Raw genomic sequence first — 26167 nt, 5'->3', positions numbered from 1 at the left:
CAGAAATGTACAGTAGTGTTCTATTCTCCTGCTGCCTCTGCTTTTCAGAAAGTAAAGTAATTTAATTTGACTAGCTGTAAAAAGCAGCTAAGCTTATTAAAAAGCACTGAACACCTAAACCAATCCAGAATTTCACATAAACAGCAGAGAACTGAATATCAGTAAATCTTATCCATCTCTGTGTGTGTGCGTGCGTGTGTGTGTGTTGTTATGTTGGTCTTCAGCAGACGGATCCTGAAGGGTCTGTCTCACCAAGTGTGTAGAAATCTGGAATGGGCAGTCCAGTGTGAAGAGTCACCTGTACACACACACACACACACACACACACACACACACACACACACACACACACACAAAATTTGCCATTGACAAGAGGTGATATGGAAGCAATGGAAGCAATAATTGTCATCAGTTTAATCATTACCCAGTACACTGTGTTTCTGCTGTGTGTGTGTGCTGGCTAGATATTATGGTTGTTCTGTGTTACCTGAACATTGCGGTTGAGGCTGATAGCAGGGTAGTAAAGACCTTCCAATGAGTCGAAAGCCACAGGACCTTGTTGCTCATCATTGATAAGAAACAACAGAATCCCCCGGGTGAAATCCAACAAAACACCAACTGTCGCTCCCTTACCAATCCCTCCATCCGTTCTGAGAAAAAAAGAGAGATTCTGAACTCAGAGTCTGATCACACACACAAAGAAACACACATGCACACTAACACTCATGAGTATATATGCAATAGTGCAGATCAGAATAAATTTCACATAAATATCACAATTATCATAAATCACACAATCATCACAATTATCATAAGGAATTATCACAATTATCATAAGGATGTAGGAAAGACTTATAAATGCAAGTTATTGATGGCATACTTTATTGCCAATTACATATACATTTTCTAATTAAATAAAAATCAATCGTAACTAATTAAACATTAAGATTGTATCACACATAAGTCGTAAACAATTTCAAAAAGGCACTTATTAAATCAACTTTTCTGTGACTATATCTCTTTGATGCACAGCTTGTTTCAAACCATATCTAGATGTTTTAATTACATAATATTGCATACCATATGAATTTGGACTTTTTCTAAATATCACCATGAGTGAAACCATGAAGAATAAAACAAAAAATGTTCACAATCAAGTCTAAAATATTTACTGTTGATGAACAAAAATTCTACAAAATATAATTTTTGAACAAAATCGCAATATTCTTGACGTACAAAATTTATACACATTAGGGCTGCTGCATAATGCAACTGATTTCAGAGGTATAAAAATGTTTAAAATAAACCTTTTAAAAAACCTAAGACACACAAAATTATTATTATTATTATTATTATTATTATTATTTTAATAGAAAGTTTGTAAAAATGACCAGAGGCATGCTGCATCAAGAATAGCTTAGTCTCAAGAGCAACAGAATTCAGGTAAATGATTTATGCTAAACTACAGTAATAGTCTTGAGTGACTTGGTAATTTACCCATAAGTGAGGAGACTGTGCATGAAAAGGATCACCTAAAGGGCTAATTAATACTTAAATGCATGCTGATGCTAAATCTTTGAAGTAACTAAAAACTCACAAGGAATTTCACAGCCCTAATATACCCCAATATACATATACTCTAAGATATACCTCTCCTTTCCGTACCTGTTGGTATGGGAGTTGTTGTGCATGAACCAGGAGCGGTTGTTGTCCACATACATGGCCCAGGCTTTATCATCCTTTCCCAACATTACATCTTTTAGCACGTCACCCCGGGCAATCCCAAATGCAGGGTCCGGATGGTTGTCATAGCGATCTACAGTCATTTCCCAGTAGTGCACACCACGGGAGAAAGGTGTGTTGCCCATGACGACACGATCATCGTAACTATTACAGGTGACTGTGAGGTTGTCATTAGACAGTATGATGTCTGGATGGGCTGACGCAGGGTCAAAGGTAAACCAGGCAACTGTAAGAAGGAGTCATACACACACACACACACACACATGTTGGTCACTGAGGGCTTAATTTTAATATACATTTACATTAGTTGAGCAGTTATGGATTTGAATGGTTACTGTTAATGATCAGGACACTCCAGTGCGACGTCACTTACATACACACAAACAGAAGACACATATAGGAGCAACTAAAAACATAGGAGCAGAAGGGTACGGGTGAATATGTTTATAATAATGACAAGGAAAAGGAGGAGGCAGATTGTGGTTAAGAGAGCCATCCATACCTGTAGCTAGAGCGTTAATATCACATGAGGCAAGTCCAGCTGAGATGAGAGAGAGAAAAGGAAAGAGAGAAGGAGGGAGGAGAAAGTGAGTGAAAGGGAGGGGGTGGGAGTGAAAAAGAAAGAAAGAAAGAAAGAAAGAAAGAAAGAAAGAAAGAAAGAAAGGAAAAATAAAGAGTGATAGAAAGGAGGGTTGATGAGAGAGAGGTAGGTAAAGCAGCTGATCAAGGAAGCTGGATCTGTTCAGTGATACATCACCTCATGCCTAAAACTGTCATAAAGCCTTTAAAATAATTGCATAGCATATTAGTTGAACTACATGTTTTTTTTATATCTGTGTACTCAATGACAATTATCCACCCATCCATCCATCCATCCATCCATAATCGCTTATCCTGTGCAGGGTCACGGGCAAGCTGGAGCCTATCCCAGCTGACTATGGGCGAGAGGCGGGGTACACCCTGGACAAGTCGCCAGGTCATCACAGGGCTGACACATAGAAACAAACAACCATTCACACCTACGATCAATTTAGAGCCACCAATTAGCCTAACCTGCATGTCTTTGGATTGTGGGGAAAACCAGAACACCTGGAAGAAACCCACACAGACACAGGGAGAACATGCAAACTTCACACAGAAAGGCCCCCATCGGCCACTGGGCTCGAACCCAGAACCTTCTTGCTGTGAGGCGACAGCGCTAACCACTACACCACCGTGCCACCCAATGATAATTATATGATTGAATATTCTTCTTATGCAGGATTTATGCTTGGTCTGGCAGAGAATTTGGAGAAGTCACTTTCCAAACCAAATGTCAGAACAAACACAGACCAGACAACAGTATACTGTATACTGAGGTAATTAATATAAGGGGGCAAAAATTGGCATGAGTTTTAACCCTGCATTTCTGACAAGATTTGAAAACAGGGTGTCCAAGATGCAGTCTCAAGTCGTAGCCCTGCTAGATTTTGAAATCAAATAGCTTAAAGCTGAAGTGTTCCGAATGAAATCAATTTTAGGGACAATGGGACAATTTTATTTTAGAACTGTATTTGGAAACTTAATTTAGACATGAGTTTTACATGAAAATGCACCTGCAATTAAGCAGGAAAAGGTTAAATATGAATGGAAACCATAATCATAAGAAGAGTTATGTGGCAAATGACCAGTATGAGACTCAGTGGAGTTCCTGGGAAATTTTAAATCACCACTGTGCTCAGAGAACTCAGTACAATTAAGGAAGACATGTGATAAATACACTTCAGTGGTTGAAACATAAATTCCACCAAATTCTTTCATTACTTAAATGTCACATCCACGTCAATGTGTGCAAGTACTGCTTGAACGTTGCAAGTTGCAGGTTGCCTGAACATTAATTGTGATTGCATTCTGATGTCCTAGGTTTTGAAGGTGAAAGAGGTTATAAATTGTTTGCTTGACAGCTTCTTTTTTATTACCTCCACCAAGGAGGTTACGTTTTCAGTGCGACTTGTTTGTCTGTTTGTCAAGTCAAGTCAATTTGTATAGCGCTTTTAACAATAAACACTGTCGCAAAGCAGCTTTACAAAATTTGAATGACTTAAAATATGAGCTAATTTTATCCCTAATCTATCCCCAATGAGCACGCCTGTGGCGACGGTGTTTGTCTACTGTAATCAGGATTGTGAAAAACCGACTGACCCAATTTCCAAATGAAACTTGTTGGAAGGGTGTAACATTGGCCAAGGAAGAGCCCATAAAATTTTGGTCGTGGGACAGATCCACAAATTTACAGTATTTTCACTTTTGCTGACATTCCGAAATACAGGTAGTCGTCAACTTACGACTGCGTTTGGTTACGACTGACCGGTCGTAAACCGATCTGGTCGTAAGTCGGCCTATGTTAAATGAACGTAAGTATATTGTGATGTGTAATGATATTGTAATCATCTTAAAGTCTTATTTTATCAACATTTTCTTATTTCATTACCTTGGCTCATTATTTGGTTTAAGTCAAACACTGCATACTACACTGCATACAGTACAATTCGTTTAATATGTGCAAAACAAAAAATACGAAATACAGGTGTGAAAAATAGAAAACATTTTAGTTTGAAACATACCAAAATACAAATGTAAAACATACGTAGCAAAATACAAAATTTAGTGACCGCTGGCATCACTGGTACTTGGCTGTGAGTCGTCTACGTCATCATCAGCTGTTGCAACGCTCGGGTTGGCGGGAGGATTTGCTCGTTTCATAAACCAGGAGCTGGGGCGGAAACTGTATGACGGAGTGTGCGAGGGAGCGCGAGAGAGACTACGCATGTGCCTGGAGCTGGGGCGGAAACTGTATGACGGAGTGCGCGAGGGAGCGCGAGAGAGACTGCGCATGTGCCTGGAGCTGGGGCGGAAACTGTATGACGGAGTGCGCGAGGGAGCGCGAGAGAGACTGCGCATGTGCCTGGAGCTGGGGCGGAAACTGTATGACGGAGTGCGCGAGGGAGCGCGAGAGAGACTGCGCATGTGACTGGAGCTGGGGCGGAAACTGTATGACGGAGTGCGCGAGGGAGCGCGAGAGAGACTGCGCATGTGCCTGGAGCTGGGACGGAAACTGTTGTACGCGGTGAGAGGCGCTGCTGGGAGCTGGGGCGGAAACTGTCGTACGCTCAGCTAGCTCAGCTGGGAAACACTTACCAGTCATAACCAGGCGGTCGTAAAGCCGATCGGTCGTAAGTCGTATAGGTCGTAAGTCGACGACTACCTGTACAGCATTTAGCCTTGGCAGAAATCTGAATTCAACAATGCCATACATCTTAAAATCCAACAGATGGCAGTAAAGTTCAGTACGGACAAAACATAACCAATGTAGAAATATGATTACTCCATATCATAATCCACATTCACTGGTACCAGTAACCTCTGGGATACACATGTAGGCACATAACAGTTTTGGAAATATATCCAGACATATAAAGTGTTTGTGGTTGCAGATTTGCATACCATAGAAGAGTCAGTTATTGCCCATGGCGTAGGTTTGTGCTCTCTGAGTGCCCTTTTAGTTATAAGTGTAATTAGCAGATGTCATTTGTTTAAACAAACAACAACAATGCTTTCATTTTATTAACAAAGAAATGGTTTATTACACCAACTCTTTTGTTTGATGGACAGCCTGCAAAATGTATAGTGAATATTCATTCTGGGTGGTTCTCTGAATCACTCCTGATGAGATATAATCCAGATTTTAAAGGATTACTTTTCCCAGAAGGGCTCATATGAATAGACATGAACATTAGCTATTAGGGACCGCAAGCTCATCTGCATCATTCTAAATGACCCTAAATGACTGCATTATTCTAAATCATTAATTTTAGTGTTTTAGAAAAAAGAAATCTTACATAAATAAAGGCTTTATAACAGCAGTTCTTAAAAGTGTACCTTATATCATATAGTTAACACAATGTAACAGAAGTACTAAGAACAAAAAAAAACACTGTTTAAGCCTCTTGAGTCCAACTTTATTTAAATACATGTACAATTCTTTAGCTACTACTTACTGAACATCACCCAGCTTCCGTACTTATCAAGAGCCAAGCATATCTAATGGAAGAGTGTCTGTGTGTGTGCCGAAGTACAGGTGACATCACTTACTCTCAGAGGTCTGCATGACGAGTGTTTTGCTGTACTGCCCCACTCCACTGGAGTTAAAGGCTTTAACACGAGATTTATATGTGCTGTTGAAGTGAAGTCCGTCCACTGTGCAGATTGTCTCTGGGCCAACATACACTTCCTGAGGAGTAAGATCACATTATGTACTGAAGGATAAGCCCAACCACATGCATAATATTTCCTGTGGGGCTCAGCTTATGGGCATAATTAAGACTCTTTTCAAGACATAGTGATCATGTGTAATGGTGGAAAGGACAACACTCAAGAGTTCCTCAGTCATCCTTTTGTAAAAATAGAGCAGAAATCAGAACACAAGGACCTGGCTGCCTAAAAAAGAACTTGGCCTGTTTAGAAAGGGAGAAAGGGAGCACGTGTGTATAAGTGTGTGTGGCAGCCTAATAAAAGTGTATAAATAGAATACTGCAGTGAGTAACATGTATATCACGCAGAAAGCCTAAAATAATAAAAAAGACATGATGTGTATGTGTGGATGTTCAGGTGTATATGTGCTTTTCTGCGTGTGTGTGTGTGTTGGGGGGGCTCAGTATAACACTCACTCTAAACTGCCCTCCGTTGCCATCATCCAGCTCCAGTATATAGCCATCCACAGTGATGGTGGAGAGAGGAGGCTGTTTCCATGACAGAGTAGCACTGTTGGTCTGACTACAACACTCCTCCAGCTGCAGGATTGGTGCTGCAGGTACTGCGCGCGCACACACACACACACACACACACACACACACACACACACACACACACACACACACACACACCAGTACACTTAACGTGCATCCCCACACTCAAATATATGATTAGTAAGATAAGATATAAACACACACACAGATACAATACTTCATGGAAATTATACCCTTCATCTGTACGAAGTCAAGCTGGTGGATGGTTTGTAGTAATGGGCTGCTGTCCAACGTCAGGTCAAAATCGCTGGTCATACGTGGCGTGAGTGTGCCCTTACCCCACTGACTCTCAGTCATATGCACCCTACGAATCAGTGCATCAGAGATCTACACACACACACACACACAACACAAAAATGCAATTGAGTGCATATGCATGGTCAGGCAATGTCCATCTAATCGATTAATTGTGAGCATGGTTCAATACCTATAAAGCCATTGTGTGTTGCTGATGGCACTGCTCTATAAGGATGCTTTAATTATCAACTTCATACTGTCAGTTGTTAGGTTTTTTTTGTCTTCAATGTTACGAAAAGGATTTTGATACAAGTTACAGTATTTGTATGCATCTTTAACATAAAAAATGAGTTGTTTGGCCAACATGTGTTTATACAGAGAAATGTTTATAGCATTAAAAAAAGCCTCATAGTGAATCCTTCTTATTAGCAATTGTAAAAGCACAAAAAATGTGCACGTACTTCTTCCAAGTCATCAAGTCAGAGAATCTTTTTGATACACTATACATGAGCTAACAGATACCCACAACTAGCTAGTGCAGATACTGTCCCAACTACTGTGTCCCCTGATAACTCACTCAAGAAAAAATACAACAAAAAACAACTAGCAGCCTAAGAGGAATTAACAGTGTGCAGATAATGATATGAACAGACCACCCAAAAACTGAAGCTCCACCACAGTCTGAATACAGATAACTATTTCTTGTGTATTTAGTGAGGTGTCTTGCAAACTTCAGTTCCAGTTCTCTAATATATAATAATAATAATAAAAGGATAAGAATAAAGAAGCAGTTTTGGGACCAAAAGGTCACCTGTTCAATTCCCTGGACTAGCAGAACGATGTGTGGGTGGGTGGGTGGATTGAACAGAGCTTTCCCCTCCCTCTACATCCCTGGCTGAAGTGCATTCTGAATGCAGAACAATGTGTGTAATTTTTATAATGTGTGTAAGGATAGATGACCTGCAGGAAGCCACTGGGATCATTTTCTTTGATGACCTCAAGACAATATTCCATCAATCCCGTCGTCTGACGCAACTTCACAGTACAGTGAGAGATCTGATCACGTACCACCTGATAGATAGATAGATAGATAGATAGATAGATAGATAGATAGATAGATAGATAGATAGATAGATAGATAGATAGATAGATAGATAGATAGATAGATAGATAGATAGAAAGAACGGGGGAAAGAATGACAGATGGATGGAGGGAAAGAGAAACATGATCACCACTCAAAAGGGATATTGCATACACTTGGTAATTACGCTCTCTTTCTATCTCTTTCTCTCTCTAGATTTATCTAAATCACTCTGATAAATCTGTTTCTTTCCCCTGCTGTCAGTGGTGCTGAGGTTGAGTTGCTAAGCAACAGAGGAAAGGCTATTTGCATCCTCTGCAAGCAAGCAACATGCGTGTTTTCCTTTTGTATGAGTGTTTGTGTGTGTGTGTGTGTGTGTGTGTGTGTTTGTGAGTGTGTGTGTTAATGGATGAAAACTCTTCAGTTTGAAAGAAACATGAGGATACCCTAAGGATAATAATGAATAGCTTGCATCTTGATAGAAATCGTGACTTCCATCTGGCATCACACTAGCTGTGTGTGTGTGGGGGTGTATGTATGTGTGTGTGTGTAGCTCCTTCCTCTGACTTGAACCACTACACAATCCTAGAGACCCAACATTTTGGTCACCATAGCAACAGATCCATGGCTCCACGGAGACTAGAGGCAATAGAAAGACTGCTCCTTCATAGTTTGGAAAATCTCAGGCATTTTATTGCCTCTACGGTAATCTCCACACAAAACACAACCTCATAAACTTGAGAAATCACAAGGTCAGGTGTAATAACCTGTCTGTGCCTGACGGTTTCAGGTGTAATTAGGTCACGTTATGCATGAAAAAAAAATGTGTGTGTTATATAAGAAACTGGCGTAAGAGTCTTATGGTGCAGTTTATGCACCAAGCTCATGTAAAGTGCACTTCTCTCCTTCAGACCGATGCATTTGAAGGAGAAACGCACAAGAAGTGGTTAATCAGTACAAAAAAAGAAGAAGAGTGAGGCTGAGATTTTGTGTGGTGTACTAAACTTTGGAAAATTAGTGCCAGCCAGGTTTCTGCTTGATTTTGTCTGCCTCTTAAAGCAGGAGTAAATTAGTGACACGGGCTGCTCAGAGTTGTGTGGGTGGTGTTGCCAGGTGCTTAGTTTTACAACAGAACTGGAACCCTGTTGAACTGTTGGGAAAGGTTGATTTTTGTAATTACTAAAAATGTCAAATAATTCAAGACCAATTTTTGTATCTCAGTGAAATCACTATTGTCCTTTGGGCTGCTTTGGTCACACACATCTGTCAACCTCACTCAAAACACGCTGCCTACTTCACCTTTTTCTCAATTGCCTTGTTTACATGCAGTTATTACAGTTTAGTTGCGCACTTTTTATATGAAGCTGCTCATTCTGTGCACAACATTTTCTTTTAAATAGGGTTAAAACGGTTTATTTATTTGATTTAATTTGGGTTTGATGGCAGACTTAATGTCATTTCAGCTGCATTAATACCCTGACATTCTGACATGTAAGATTTTACTGTATGCTTGATCTTTTTCATCATTTTACAGCAGCATTTAAACTGCAATTTTTGCCTCACTTAATACACACAGCACAGTTTGCATGATGAGTCACAATCATAGCACATTGAAAATTACTGTTAGACGCATCGGGTGCACATTTTGCAGCTACATCAAGTCACGTACATCTGGCCCACAATGTTCCACGCACCAAGAACAGAAGGCACAGCAAAATTCAACACATCACACACAAAAGAAACATCTCACAGGAATAAGATGCTTGTAGCATAACAATTTCAGCACATTGTAACACAGCATCTCACTATAATACATTTTAGTATAAATATGGAGGTGATTATAGGAAATCGCGTACACTGATCGGTCGAGAGATTCGGACTATTTCTCGATAATCATCTCGAGCGACTCGACAAAATGCCGGCCAATTGCTTCGTCACTGTAAGCGAGGAAGAGTTACAAAGTATGAAAGAAAATGCTGTTCCTAAAAGCACTAAAGATGCTACGAAGTTTGGTCTAAAACTATTCAAAGGTAAGGTGGAATTGTGATTTATTTTATCTATTTTAAAACAAATTATTTTATGTGAGTCACATAGATAAGTGACATAACCCTGCTCACAATACATCTGCATGCCGTTTTTGAAGATAATATGATTTATTATTTTTTTAAATAATCATCTGTGTATTTATACTAAAACAATTGTCCACCTCAGGCTCAGTGAATATCGGTGAATAATAACCACGACTTTGTCTCGATTATTATTCACCGATATTCATTTTGCCTTCTGTGAATAATTGTTAAATAACACTAACATTTGAACTACTTCTGCTGGTTGTCTTCTAAAACATTAATCGGTGATCACTATAAACATGAATTTCCAATAAGAAGATGCACTTTAGCTATAAAGTTTGTATATATGGATTAGTGCATTTACCATGAGTTTGTGCTCATGCTCTTTGGTCACTCTGGCCAGTAACTGAGCTTTCCGGCGGTTCAGAGCATCAATCAGTGCATCACACTGGGCCACCAAACATGCTTCAAATTCAACTCCATTCTCCTGTGAATCACACACACACACACACACACACACACACACACACACACACACACACACACACACACACACACACACACACCATTGTGACACCAGAACCACAGTCTAAAGAAAGGAATACAGGTCAAAGGCAGGTATGAAAACACTTTTCCTCACTTTTAACTAAGTACATGTTTCATTTCATTTCCCTCGCCACTCTTTTCCTCTCTCACATCAAACTGTTTGTGGTGATTACCTGTATGTGCTGCACCATGTTTCTGAGCTGAACAAGAAACTCTTTGGCCTCAGTGGCTCGATCAGACAGGATGTTCAGTGCCTGAGAGAGCTGACCCTAGAGAGAGACAGATAGATATTGGAATTATGTTGGATAAATCTGTTCATGTGTAATGGTGCGAATACTAGAATCTGTGGCTGCACAGTTAAACGTGCTTTAATAAGGGACTTCTTCACATATCAAACACAAATCATTAAACATAACCTGCAATACTGCTGAGTTTAGCTCGACTTTTTTTTTTTTATTTAATCTTGTACTGTAAATCACAAGTGCTTAATTTAATATTTTTCAACTCCCTGGTTGCACACAGTGCTAGTTACAAGATTTACAGCTGAATTAATTTGACTAGGAAATAGAATAATCACATAGACTGTAAACAAAACCTATTTTCTGTTGGAAAAAAATATATATATAAACTCACAATGCAATAAAACTATTTTATTCCTGGATGAATAATTCTAACAATAATCATAATTTCAATTTTAAAAACACAACACTGTTTTGATAATGCCAGGAAATGGCATCACTTGTGTGATCTGCCACACAGTTACTGTAATAGACAAAGAGAAATTAAATGAAGTAGAAATATAAAGGAAAAGATTTTGTGTGTGTGTGTGTGTGTGTGTGTGTGTGTGTTTGTATAACAGTAGATGGGTGAGTGAACAGGAAACAGAGCACATGAGACTCGAGTGACCCTGTGTTTCCTGAGTGTGGGAAGCTACAGGAGTGATGTGAAATACAAACATCCCATCAGTGCTATAGTGATATATGTCATCCAATGAGACAGTCCCTATTCTCTCTCTCTCTCTCTTTCACAGACACACATCCAGTGACCACATGCACCAAACACTAGAAAGCTTGGGAAGAATTTCCTACTGAACAGCATTCCCCCAGTGTCATTACCCTGTTCAACTGATTTTAATTAAACAGAAAAACACAGATCAACTTCAAGGTATTGATGATAATAATTTGCAGGAAAGTACGGCACAATAGGCAAGGCTGACTTCTACATTATACTATGTCTATCATGAAATTTAGGAATGCAATTCCAAATGAATATATTTAGTATGGGTTAATTTTGGTTAGGTCAACAACCCAAAGTAAAAAAAATAAATGAAACTAAAATATCCCAAAGTAAATATGAAATGGTATGATTCCATGCTCATATAAACTTTTTTTTTTTCAAAACAGATCCTAACTTTTATTTTTAACTAGTCTATCCCTGTTAAGGTCACAAAATGAGTATCCAGAACCAGGCTTCAGCGGCCAACAGTGGCAGTTTGATGGTCCTTGGATTTAAACTCATAACCTTCTGATCAGTAGAGCAGAACATTATCCACTGAACCTCGACTACATTTCTGCCATACACGTCACAATACACAGCATAAGAATAGGCCTGGGTAATATGACACTATAATATAAATATCATGAAAATGACATGTTTCTGAGATATTGCTGGTATCACAGTATCTTTTCAAACTTTTTAATAACAGTTACTGATTAAAGGCAGCTGATTTAAATATTTAAATCTGTAAAATATGTTTTCTGTAGACAGTAATAAAAGTATTGATTAAGTTTTTCCAGTTATTTTTAAATGCAATACTTATGTTTTGCTGACAGTTTTTAGGAGACTAACACATATTATATATTGTAAAAATCTCTTTATGTATCATGATGATGGCCCACCTCTACTCCAAACAATTCCCTAGGTTCCCTGTATATCCATTCCCACTTCCCCATTCCCTCAATACTAAAGCACTATACGTTACCGGTCTACGAATTGTATATCTTTTTAACTTTGGTGTGCACTACTCTAATAACAGGCTTTTTTTTTTTTAGTTAACTTAATTTTACTAAACTTATCTTACTTGTATTGCTATTCTATTAGGCACTGGTGTAACATTTATTTATTACTCTATTGTTTCTCATTCTTATGTTGCATATTTTGAACAACCTCTGGCACAAGAATGTCCTTCAGGATGAACAAAGTTCTCTTCTCTTATCTTATCTTATCTTATCTTATCTTATCTTAATGTCACATTCCAGATTGACTAACCAAAAGAAGTGGATTTGTATTCAAATATGAAAATGCATAAATAGAATGAAGACAAGAGGAAATTCATACATAATTATGTAAAACAGATCAAACTGAGTGAGTTCTCTGAGAGACAAGAAAGGACAGGACTTGTACAAAGAAAAATAAGAGAAAAAGAGAGAACAACAACATAACATGAACCATGACCTTAATTTAGAGTTCTTTTATAGCGACCAAAACGGAGCTTAGATGCTATTTGAGCAGTTTAAACTAAACTCTCTTCACCACATTGCTGTTTTCTCTTTCAGAGAGCCAGGCCAAACATTGAGAAGTCTCACATTGAGAACAGCCTGCCAACAGTGCAGCGTTATGGCCTACCCACTTTACTCTTTTGTGGATAAACAATTTCTTCAGCTTCAACTAGGTACTAAAATATTTTATGTCCATGTAATCAAATCAAATCACTATCAAATTACATGCTTCCCACGACAACCTTATGACCTCTTATACTGTGTATGTATGTGTGGGTGTCTTGCTACATCAGCACTCTGCAAGCAATAAGAGGAGATGATTGTACCCCTCAGGTACAGTTAGTTGTTGCTGATAGCAATAAAACTGTCACCACTATAAGAGTCATTCTCTCATCATCTCTCATTGTTTCATTATGTGGGTGAGAGAGGGTGTGCAATTTGTAAAAGTGAGTGAAGGGGTGAACATACTGTGCATAAACACCTCCCTGCAGGGCAATCAGGCTTAATTAAGCCTGTTCCTTTTATTTTGCTGCCGAGAGTAACGTAGCGAGTGGGAAGATGACAGAAACTGTCAGAAATGATAAATTTGTGCATGTTGCCTCAGCCTCTAAACACTCAACCAATCGTACGGCATCTCTACTCTGCTATATCCAATCACTTCTCCTAACAACATGAGGAACAATCCCACAGTGAAGTGAGATTTTTTTTAAACCCATATTCTCCAAATGTGGCAATTTGCCAATTTCCACCCACTAGCTAGCCTTCCTCTATCACACAACAGCTCATTTCAAATGTTCAAGGATTTTACTTAATAGTCATTATTCAAAGGACCAACTGCCAGGCACAATGTCTTTGCTCTGTTATTATTCAGTTTACTGATAAATGAAGGTCACCTTAGAGTACTTAATTCTATTCCACGGCTAGTAAAAAAAACTGTAGCTAAAACAAATAAAACAGCCAAAGGTAATACTGTGTCAAAGCTCTTTAGTATATGATACTGCTATGAAACACATAAATTAGATTTTTGGTAGGACAGAACTCATACATTAATTAGCCACATGCATCACACACACATCACTCCATCCATCCATTACCTGTAGCCGCTTATCCTGTCCTACAGGGTCGCAGGCAAGCTGGAGCCTATCCCAGCTGACTATGGGCGAGAGGTGGGGTACACCCTGGACAAGTCACCAGGTCATCACAGGGCTGACATAGAGACAAACAACCATTCACACCTACGGTCAATTTAGAGCCACCAATTAGCCTAACCTGCATGTCTTTGGACTGTGGGGGAAACCGGAGCACCCAGAGGAAACCTACGCAGACACAGGGAGAACATGCAAACTCCACACAGAAAGGCCCTCGCTGGCCACCAGGCTCGAACCCAGGACCTTCTTGCTGTGAGGCGACAGTGCTAACCACTACACCACCGACACACATCACTCATTTTTGCTTAATTTTGTACATTAATGTTTCTGCACACATGTGAATATCCATTCCCACTAAACTTCACACATTTCAAATGCTGTTAAAAGCTTTAACTGTGGATAAATATTGGACCACCTTTGGCTCACAATATAGTTTCCAGTGCCATAACTGGACTTTATGTTTCTAAACTAGATTTCACTGCTATCTAGTGCGACATTCACTGTCACAACATAAACTGATTTTAAACTTTGAAGGATTGTTTCAATGAAAACAAATTGGGATAGTAACAATACAAAGCCAACAAATATGAACACCATGATAAAATTTTGACACCCCCCACCCGCCAGACTTCGTACTTCAATGTGGAAGTCTTTGCTGGTCTGGCAGTACAAAAGCAGCATATTGCAGGCCTGCGGCCATAGCAAAGCTTCAATCTGTTTAGAACTAGAGAGCCAAATGTGTATTTTTTGAAAGTGCATAAATTACAAATAATGTGTGATAAATAAGAGAGATTTCAATAATGAGGAAATTATTATTATTATTATTATTACTGGGCGGCACGGTGGTGTAGTGGTTAGCACTGTCGCCTCACAGCAAGAAGGTCCTGGGTTCGAGCCCCGGGGCCGGCGAGGGCCTTTCTGTGTGGAGTTTGCATGTTCTCCCCGTGTCCGCGTGGGTTTCCTCCGGGTGCTCCGGTTTCCCCCACAGTCCAAAGACATGCAGGTTAGGTTAACTGGTGACTCTAAATTGACCGTAGGTGTGAATGTGAGTATGAATGGTTGTCTGTGTCTATGTGTCAGCCCTGTGATGACCTGGCGACTTGTCCAGGGTGTACCCCGCCTTTCGCCCGTAGTCAGCTGGGATAGGCTCCAGCTTGCCTGCGACCCTGTAGAAGGATAAAGCGGCTAGAGATAATGAGATGAGATGAGATTATTATTACTGTTACTTTACTGTTAAAATTGTTATCACGTTGTCTGTTATCACCCAAATGAGGATGGGTTCCCTTTTGAGTCTGGTTGGTTCCTCTTGAGGCTTCTTCCTCATGTCATCTGAGGGAGTTTTTCCTTGCCACTGTTACCACAGGCTTGCTCATTGGGGATAGATTAGGAATAAAATTAGCTCATGTTTAAAATCATTAAAATTCTGTAAAGCTGCTTTGCAACAATGTCTATTGTTAAAAGCACTATAAAAATAAACTTGACTTGACTATTATTATTATTATTTTAGCCATTATCTTGAAGACTACTTGATATAATCTACAATTCTGTCTTTCCATAGTGCTTTAACATTGCATCCTCATCCCTAAATGTTTCAGCTACTACTGGTTTTCTAATGCACTACTGCAGTTTCCATTTTTAACACCATGAGAATACCAGTAGACGACAGAGATGAACTTGAACTGTCACTCATGAACTTTCGCCCCAAATAGTGCACATGCTTCTCAATCTGAACGGAAATAATGAGCTCATGTATACACATATACATTTACAACTGTGTGACCGAATACTGCAACATATATCCATATCAGTAACACTGAGCAATCATGGAGTCATTGGTGACTTAGGAGCAGGAGCTGTGCATCTGTATGGGAGGTTTCTGTTTCAGCCCAATTTACTTCCTCTCGAAATGGCTGTTAAAGAGAGGTGTGAAGCAGAGGATAATGGTACTCATAAAGCTTAATATGTGTGTTACGTGTGTGTGTCCTATACTCTGCGCTGAGAAGGTTGTTCCTGGCTCTGCAGTCATTCTGCAGATGTCCCAGTAGAGCACCGTCACAGAACAATGAAAGTGATGAGATGGAGTTAAAACAGCAAAATGACTGAAAGAGATAGAGCAGCTCCCTTGCCATTCCCTCCTGGTATTGAACATGCTATTTTCTTCCCTTTGTCTTCCCCCATCTCTTCTTTTTGTGTCGCTCTGTCCAGCACCTGGGGCTACTTAAACCTGACCTGATTATTCCAAAGCAGTCCTCAAATAACATTGAACATGTTCTCTGACATACAGAATACAACAGGAAGGGGTGATGCAGAGAAAAGCCATAGAAAAGAGAAGGATGAGGCAAAGATACAGAGGATGCTGTGTTGGTATCTGGCTTTCTGTGCACAGTCCTCTCCAGAAACTATATGTTTCAAAAGAGTAACACACAGATGAGTAGGTGGTGTGTATATTCATGTCTGTATTAGTGTGTATATGTGAAAGCATGGGAGGATTTTGTATTAAATTCATAGTATTGAAATCCCGGTATGATAAAATGCAAAAATGCAAGCAAAAATATAATGTATGGTATTGGTCACATTTTATAATTGCCATCTCAATCATTTAAAAAATATTTACATTAAGCAAATACACAACGTGTCATGGTGGTGTGTTGCTTTGCACTATAAGATCCTGATTTACTAAATGATTTACTAAATGTTGCATGTACAACCCCGATTCCAAAAAAGTTGGGACAAAGTACAAATTGTAAATAAAAATGGAATGCAATAATTTACAAATCTCAAAAACTGATATTGTATTCACAATAGAACATAGACAACATATCAAATGTCGAAAGTGAGACATTTTGAAATTTCATGCCAAATATTGGCTCATTTGAAATTTCATGACAGCAACACATCTCAAAAAAGTTGGGACAGGGGCAATAAGAGGCTGGAAAAGTTAAAGGTACAAAAAAAGGAACAGCTGGAGGACCAAATTGCAACTCATTAGGTCAATTGGCAATAGGTCATTAACATGACTGGGTATAAAAAGAACATCTTGGAGTGGCAACGGCTCTCAGAAGTAAAGATGGGAAGAGGATCACCAATCCCCCTAATTCTGCGCCGGCAAATAGTGGAGCAATATTAGAAAGAAGTGCGACAGTGTAAAATTGCAAAGACTTTGAACACATCATCATCTACAGTGCATAATATCATCAAAAGATTCAGAGAATCTGGAAGAATCTCTGTGCGTAAGGGTCAAGGCCAGAAAACCATACTGGGTGCCCGTGATCTTCGGGCCCTTAGACGGCACTGCATCACATACAGGCATGCTTCTGTATTGGAAATCACAAAATGGGCTCAGGAATATTTCCAGAGAACATTATCTGTGAATACACTTCACTGTGCCATCTGCCATTGCCAGCTAAAACTCTATAGTTCAAAGAAGAAGCCATATCTAAACATGATCCAGAAGCGCAGACGTCTTCTCTGGGCCAAGGCTCATTTAAAATGGACTGTGGCAAAGTGGAAAACTGTTCTGTGGTCAGACGAATCAAAATTTGAAGTTCTTTATGGAAATCAGGGACGCCGTGTCATTCGGACTAAAGAGGAGAAGGACGACCCAAGTTGTTATCAGCGCTCAGTTCAGAAGCCTGCAACTCTGATGGTATGGGGTTGCATTAGTGCGTGTGGCATGGGCAGCTTACACATCTGGAAAGACACCATCAATGCTGAAAGGTATATCCAGGTTCTAGAGCAACATATGCTCCCATCCAGACGACGTCTCTTTCAGGGAAGACCTTGCATTTTCCAACATGACAATGCCAAACCACATACTGCATCAATTACAGCATCATGGCTGCGTAGAAGAAGGGTCCGGGTACTGAACTGGCCAGCCTGCAGTCCAGATCTTTCACCCATAGAAAACATTTGGTGCATCATAAAACGGAAGATACGACAAAAAAGACCTAAGACAGTTGAGCAACTAGAATCCTACATTAGACAAGAATGGGTTAACATTCCTATCCCTAAACTTGAGCAACTTGTCTCCTCAGTCCCCAGACATTTAGAGACTGTTGTAAAGAGAAAAGGGGATGTTTCACAGTGGTAAACATGGCCTTGTCCCAACTTTTTTGAGATGTGTTATTGTCATGAAATTTAAAATCACCTAATTTTTCTCTTTAAATGATACATTTTCTCAGTTTAAACATTTGATATGTCATCTATGTTCTATTCTGAATAAAATATGGAATTTTGAAACTTCCACGTCATTGCATTCCGTTTTTATTTACAATTTGTACTTTGTCCCAACTTTTTTGGAATCGGGGTTGTATAAAAACCTGTGCAAATTCTAACACCCACAAGAAACATGAAAGATGGCTTATAAACAGGTTTTAAGAAAGATTGTGTCTTCTAGATAAAGGAAAGTACAAGTGTTTTGTGTATTTGTTTCAATGACTAAACTTACAGGGCTGTGTCAACACAAACCATTTAATTTCGCACTGGAAGTGTTATCCAAGCCTTACAGTCACTTCAGGAATGAAGATTGAACATGCAATTTAAAATGACTGAAGGGAAGATATTAATAAATTTGCATAATTCTATTACTGCCATTTGAAGATAAAACTATTATTTTATTAGTTTCTAAAATGTAATACTTAATATTACTACAGTGAAGCTGGTTTCATATTAGATATTTGATACACATTCACACCTCTAATACAAGCAGCATTCAAAGAAAGTGAAAAGGTCTTCTCTACATTGGCCTTTATGAAAAGAACACAGTCATGTCTACACGTTTTATTTCTGCATTCATACTGATCACACACTGCGACCTTTATCACTGAACACGATCAGTGCTAATGCCTCTTAATATTACTCTGAACAGTCACTAATGTAAACTTTAATTAAAGTTTAGACCAACAGAAGACAAGCATGTTGCTTTGGAGAGAAGCTAGTTGTTTTCATTCAGTGAAAGTACTGTCCAGACCTCTGTAGTGTCTCAAGAACAGATGCATGTAAAGCTGAGAAGATGAATGGAAAGGCACAGTCTTCGCTAAAGTAATTAACCAAACCAAATAAATTTTTAGAATTAAATTGAAGCTTCACAGAACTAATAAAACATAAAGAAGAGAGAGTAATGAATATCAGAGCTATAAGTGGTGCCAGATAAAAGAGTCAGATTGTAGCATTCTTGTGTGCTTTGTGTGTCTGTATCACTTAAGTGATGGAAAAAAGTTGTCCATTGTGTACTGGATCACATTTTCAACTCAGTCCTACTGGAGTAAAAATTATACATACAGGCAATCAGGATCTCTACTCCAGTACAGAACATGCTAGAGTAACTGCTATATTATAGAATAGAATAGAATAGAATAGAATAGAATAGAATAGAATACCTTTATTGTCACTGCACAAATGTACAATGAAATTTAGTTCATCATAGGAGAGCAATAAAGCTTGAATACAGCCTACATAATTTATACCCTTGCTAATAGTGAAAGCTCTACAGGCTTCCACTCTGTGGCTATCACTTCCTGGCATCAGCAACTACTAGAATAAATTAGACTGTGCTCAAAATTGCTTTGTCGTTTAAAGTCACTGTTCCCTGCCTCCATTTTAAAAGTGTCCTCTGAGATTTTCCAGAAATGGATTCTTTTCTGAACTATTGCAATATACACACTTCTTATACAGACCTTGGTTAAAGTATTTTATAAAGTATGAAGTAAATCCTTTTACTCATACAATAACCAATCCACAGTAGCTCAATTTGATCTATTGACCAGTGTAATTTCAAGTCATTCACAAAATCAAAACATCTCAAAATCATAGACCTCTACCGTCATCCAATGCAAAACCTTCAGATTAGCTCCAGTTTACTGTGGCCATGGGAATCTGATACATCACCACGACAACAGGACCCACAGACAAAGGATCCCATTGTAGGTACAAGTGTACACAAAGAGACGCACACTCAGAAATGCACACCAAAGATACAGCCTAACAGCTGTGTAACCTGGCGTTTTCTTCAGAGATTTCATCTCACTTTGAAGACTTAGTTTTCCTTGGTCAAATAGATCACATACCATATATGGACACCACCCTGGACAACACACACACACGACAGTAAAGAACACTATGAGGAGAACCCTGGTATTTCATTCGAACGTACTGGATATGTTACAGCCAAATACACACAGTTGTGGTGCACACATGCCTGCTTGGGAAAGTAACCTTGCAGTGCTTCTAAATCTGTTCTCTTCTTTACCTCCTACACATTGTCATAATCTTGGCTACAGGCAGAGAATATTCCCCCTTCTCACACACACCACGTAGACACTTAACCCACGCACATTCTGTCTTCTGAATGGAAAGGGTTTTTTTGCTGCTCCGTCTCTCTCAGTTGAGAAGCACAATAAAATAGTTTTCAGAGAGTTGAAATTTTAGATTACGTTTTTTCAAGAGACTGACTCAAGACTGAGGAAAGAGAAGCAGGAACAGAGAATTTTTGTCCATGTAATTGTGACTCTTCTTGCCAAACCCTTCAATTCATCACCTCATTGCCCATCTTATTTTCTTGTTGCTACTACAACCTAAGGCTCATCTATCTGAAACTTTAGGTTTACAATCATGACCAAACGTGCTTTTACAGAACACACTGTATAATCAAACTGCTATGTATTATTCAATAACTTTTGAATATACGGAAGATGTTTAGTTAAGTGTGAAGTCTGGGCACAACAAACTAATAGTCCTTGGAGAGTAAAGGATTAAAACATTGCAGATTATCCAAAATGTGTATGTCTGGTCTTCAGGAACCAAAATGAGCACAAGACCTTTCACTCCATTGGCTCCCTGTAGGTGCATGCATTATGTTCAATAGATACTTGGCTAAAGAATAACCCTGGGAACTTCATCCACCTGTGTAGAGTCACTCATCAGTGTTTACAGTCCATTCCAGTCTCCAAGGTTTGTGTGTGAACTGCAGCTGGTGATACCACCACCATGCTGTACAAAAAGAAATAGTCAACTAACCATAATGTCTAAAAGCCAAAATATGGAATGGTTTTGTGATAGTGGAATTTACAGTCCACCTTTTGTATTGCTGATGACATTCATAAAATTCCTCTTTTCCAAGATCAGCCCAAACAAATGAGTGATGTGCTCCAATGTGAAGTGAAGTTGTAGTTAAGTATCATCTAAATAACAGCACATACCCAAAGGCTTTTATTTATCTCTTGCAACAATAATGTGCCAAAACAAACATTTTAAATTAATTACTGAACAACACATCATACTTTTTAATAAATAGTTAAGTTTAAAGTAATAATAGTTAAGTTTAATGTTATAACAGCTATAAACAGTTGCTCATCGCTCAGTCTTTCCTTTTTCTCGTTTGACATTAATAAAACAAAATAAAAATGCAGCTTGTCATAGTATATGAAATCACAAAGCCCACCATCCTAAAGACTCTGATGGAAAATATATATGATGGAAAATTACAGCTTTACCTCTAACTACTAAAACATAGGTACTGGAGAGTCCTTCCAAAATATACATATAAAAAATCTCTTCACTAAAAATATCACCATATCAACAATTACAAGTTTTAAATCTGTTTATGTGGAGCTTCAATGCATAGGTTGTTATTATAGGAATGATAAGATGGGTGGGTTTCCCAAAAGCCTCTTAACACTAAGAGCATCTTCACTAGGAGAGAGAGTGTTCATTGTGCTGCTCACTCTACCACTTAACGATGATCTTTGTGCTGCCATGCTTTTGGGAAACTCAGGCCATATTATTAAACATTGCAGTCAGCACTTCTGTCAGACCTACTGTGATAGAAACATTAACACCTTCTGACCAATAAGAATCATGCATTCATCACGGCTGTATATATATATATATATATATATATATATATATATATATATATATATATATATACAGCCGTGATGAATGCATGATTCTCATGTGTGTATGTGTGTGTGTGTGTGTATATATATATATATATATATATATATATATATATATATATATATATATATACACAGACACATACAGTCATGTCATGTTGCATTATACCCTGGAATTACCTTTTTAACAAAAAAACAAACATGAACTCCCACTATTCCATTATTGTTAGTAGTCGTATTATTAGGTAACATGACTCTCATTTTTAGTCCACCTGATCACTTTGTGACCAATGTTTGCAGTCCTCCAATGTGCTACCGCTTAGTTCAAGAACTATCATGCTGTTGTTACATGTCAGCAGGCAGATCTTTGGTGGATATATATTTCTGCATCATTTGTATTGGTGTCAAATACTTGAAGAACTAAATTCTTGGGTTTTTTTTCTGTCTCACTTGTAAGCCACTTTGGATCAAAGTGTCACACACACACATGGATAAATGTATAAGTAAATTTGTGAGAGTTAGCGATATGAGGTGTTCCTCTCTCTCTCTCTCTCTCTCTCGTTCACGCACAGTAAAAGAGCATTCATTTACTGCTGCCTGTAAAAACACACATGCCTTTAACATCACTATGGAGACAAAACCACACATCCACCTTAAATATTCCCATAGAGATGTTCAGTCCCCTTAAGGAACAGGTATAATACCCTAATAATAATTTACTTCTTCCACACCAGCTAAAGGACTCATAATTTTATTGGTAAAACAGGACACCCATCTGACATTGACCCTACTGAGTAGCCAAGCACTTTGCTTTCAACCTGAACACAACCTAGTCTGTGATTTGAGTGTACTAAATCAGTCACAAGATATTTATAGAGGAAAAGGGATGCATCCTTGTCCACAGCTTTCTCTTCAGCCTGAATCACAGCCTACTCCTTTTCGCTTGTGCTTTGAATTTTAACCAGAACAGAGCTGCCACTTCTGTTCATCACTGCCATGTTTCTATCACGATTTATTACGGTAAATGAGTCACCATGACTCCTTGACACTCTTAAAGACAAGCTCTCATAGCAGTCTTCATAAGAATTTTCATGTGTGTTTGAAAAATCCCACATATTAGATGACGTAAAGATGGGGTAAAACTGCTTTACAGTCGGATAAATCATGGCACATGCAGAGATGGGAAGCGTAGCCTATATTTTTGCTCTTTCATTCTCATAAAGCAGCACTTCAGTGTCATGCTGAAGAATCCTAGATAGCTGAAAGGTTTCAAAACCAAACATGGATTCTAAAATGGCGAGAGTATACTTATGGATACACTTGTGTATATTCATGAAGCTTTCCCTTCATTTTTGATGTGAATGATATCAAAGCTTTGAGTGCTGACCAATACCAGATAAGGATATGATTCTGGCATCTCCTTAGTGGCAAAACCAACACTCTGGAGGTTCTTTTGATAAGTTATGCGGACCATCGTGGACATGATGGCATTAGGCTTTAAAACAGTTTGTATCCTGTGTTTATGTACAGGGGGAAGGGGAGGTGTCCTGTTGTAAAAGACCATAACCTCATGGACTGAAAGTATGGATCTGATACTTATCCAGTTTTGTAAGGCAGGATATCATCCAAAAACAATAATATATATTTAACAGTTATTCCACGAAATCGAGTCGTACATGAGATGATAGCCGACGAGGCGTGGAGCCCCGAGTCGGCTATAAGCCATGTACAATGAGATTGAGTGGAATAACTGTTTTAGTCCATCCACATTCACTGGATTTTGAGAAACAGAGCATATTTATTTTTAACTTTAGCAAATTTGATAAATAAAATCTTTATACAAAATGTCCGACAAAATAATTTCCGCTTAGAATGGAAACAAACCAGCGAAATGACAGTAGCAATTTATGAAAAATGCTATCATAATAATTCTTGAAAAATAAAAAAAGATACGTTCTTACCATCAAATACTTTGTTACCATCCATATTTTGTTACTTTTTTGTATTTTGAGAGGTTTTGTTTTCAACCAGAGTTTTTATTTCGTCACATTCCGCCATTTTGTTTTTCTCTACTCACGGTATATAAGCTGATAGCCTAGTAGTAGAGTAGCCAATCAGAGCGTCCGATTGCTCATATCCAGTGAATATATATCCATCCATCCATTATCTGTAGCCACTTATCCTGTCCTACAGGGCCGCAGGCAAGCTGGAGCCTATCCCAGCTGACTATGGGCGAGAGGTGGGGTACACCCTGGACAAGTCATCGCAGGGCTGACACATAAAGACAAACAACCATTCACACTCACATTCACACCTACGGTCAATTTAGAGCCACTAATTAACCTAACCTGCATGTCTTTGGACTGTGGGGGAAACCAGAGCACCCGGAGGAAACCCACGCAGGCACGGGGAAAACATGCAAACCCCACACAGGAAGGTGAATATATCCATTATCTGTAGCCGCTTATCCTGTTCTACAGGGTCGCAGGCAAGCTGGAGCCTATTCCAGCTGACTATGGGCGAGAGGCGGGATACACCCTGGACAAGTCGCCAGGTTATCGCAGGGCTGACACAGAGACAAACAACCATTCACACCTACGGTCAATTTAGAGCCACCAATTAACCTAACCTGCATGTCTTTGGACTGTGGGGGAAACCGGAGCACCTGGAGGAAACCCCACGCACACATGGGGAGAACATGCAAACTCCACACAGAAAGGCCCTCGTCGGCCACTGGGCTCGAACCCAGGACCTTCTTGCTGTGAGACGACAGCGCTAACCACTACACCACTGTGCCACCCACCCACACATAATATATATATATATATATATATATATATATATATATATATATATATATATATATACACACATGTGTGTGTTTCAATATGAATTCAGTTATGTCTATTTGTACTGTAATTGTTCATTCACCATTGTAGGTAAATGCCATTTTAAGTAAATATCATCCCTCTCCCTCACCTTGTGCAGCTTCCACATGGCCCCCAGCGCTTTGACCTCATGCGCAGAATGCTTGCCTTCTTCGAGGCACTGGTAGCACACAGGTGTCTTGCACTGCACACAGTACATGCTGAGGTTCTCCAGTTCATGCTCGGTGCAGGTGGAGGTTTTGCGCGGGCTGGCGCGCCGGCTGATGCGCCCCTGTGCGGGAGGTACGAGGCGGTGTTTGGCGAGTGGACCCCGCGGCGGGTGGCAGCGCAGGCGGCACGGGTCACAGTAAAACACGTCGCACTGCTCGCACATAGCTGTGGCTTCCCTCGGGCTTTTCTCACATAGCTGGCAGCGCAGAGCTGCCGCCTTGCTCTGTTGGTACCGGTCCACAACAGCCTCGAGCACCCGGTTTTTGGGGAAGCCGCGCAGGCCACGCTCGTCCAGGGTCAGACTGCGGTGGCATTGCGGGCACGTCAGACAGGCGTTGCGCGGGATCGGCGGTGTGCCCATGGACTGCGGGAGCAGCTGGTGCTGAGGTTGCGGCGGAGGAACAGCAGCGGGAGGAAACACGCGCACTCCATTCGGCGACTTCTGGCAAGGGGTGGTGGGTGCGCTCGCGAAGCCGCCGTAAGAACCGTAGCCGCTGTCCGACTCACTGTACAGGCTCATCTTATCCAGGTCCAGGTAGTCATAATCGGACGGTGCTGAGCCGGAGGCGCGGCCGCCCTGCGGAGACTCAGCATCCGGCGTCTGCACCAAGATGTTCCGAGCGCAGGCCAGGCAAATATTGTGGGAACACGGCAAGATGATCGGCTCGCGATAAAAAGAGCCACACACCGGGCACTTGAGCTCCTCTTCCATTTCTTCCATCTTCAGACTTTGCCTTTTTAGCAGTGGGACGATAAAATAAAGTGTCTCCGTTCACCCAGAGGTACCGCAGATTCTGGGATCCTCTCTGGAATGCACGAGCAGAACCCGAGGATGGGGCAATTTATACAGGGGGCGGAGTCAGACAGAGGCAGCATCCATAGCCCATAGGATAAATGGGTACTTGGGAATAATTCTTGGGAACCCTTAAAAGTGCAATTTTAAAATCCTTTAAAACGCTACACTCTTAGAAAAGACAGTTAAATAAAGGGGTCTTTCATCCGTCATTC

The 26167-nt window shown here is 39.7% G+C and overlaps 1 protein-coding gene across 8 annotated transcripts; it reads right to left on the bottom strand.

Moving 5' to 3' along the window:
* Nucleotides 1-211: 211 nt before the first annotated feature.
* trim9 (tripartite motif containing 9) lies at nt 212-25880 on the bottom strand. Of its 8 annotated transcripts, XM_060924796.1 has the most exons (11): nt 25041-25880; nt 10694-10789; nt 10339-10461; nt 7785-7895; nt 6761-6914; nt 6450-6595; nt 5875-6013; nt 2246-2284; nt 1666-1969; nt 488-650; nt 212-298 (listed from the first exon to the last, which is right to left on the bottom strand). In XM_060924796.1, the coding sequence occupies exons 1-11, from the start codon at nt 25878-25880 to the stop codon at nt 221-223; spliced, it is 2193 nt and encodes a 730-aa protein (XP_060780779.1). In that variant the 3' UTR covers nt 212-220. The 8 variants fall into 8 exon arrangements, with proteins under 8 accessions (XP_060780779.1, XP_060780778.1, XP_060780781.1 ...); XM_060924795.1 differs by lacking the exon at nt 2246-2284; XM_060924798.1 differs by lacking the exon at nt 2246-2284 and having other exon boundaries at nt 1720-1969.
* Between the last annotated feature and the right edge of the window lie 287 nt (nt 25881-26167).

The sequence above is a fragment of the Neoarius graeffei genome, chromosome 7 (assembly GCF_027579695.1).
Source record: "Neoarius graeffei isolate fNeoGra1 chromosome 7, fNeoGra1.pri, whole genome shotgun sequence".
NCBI classification, from domain to species: Eukaryota; Metazoa; Chordata; class Actinopteri; order Siluriformes; family Ariidae; genus Neoarius; species Neoarius graeffei.
This window is presented reverse-complemented; position numbering and strand designations above follow the sequence as displayed.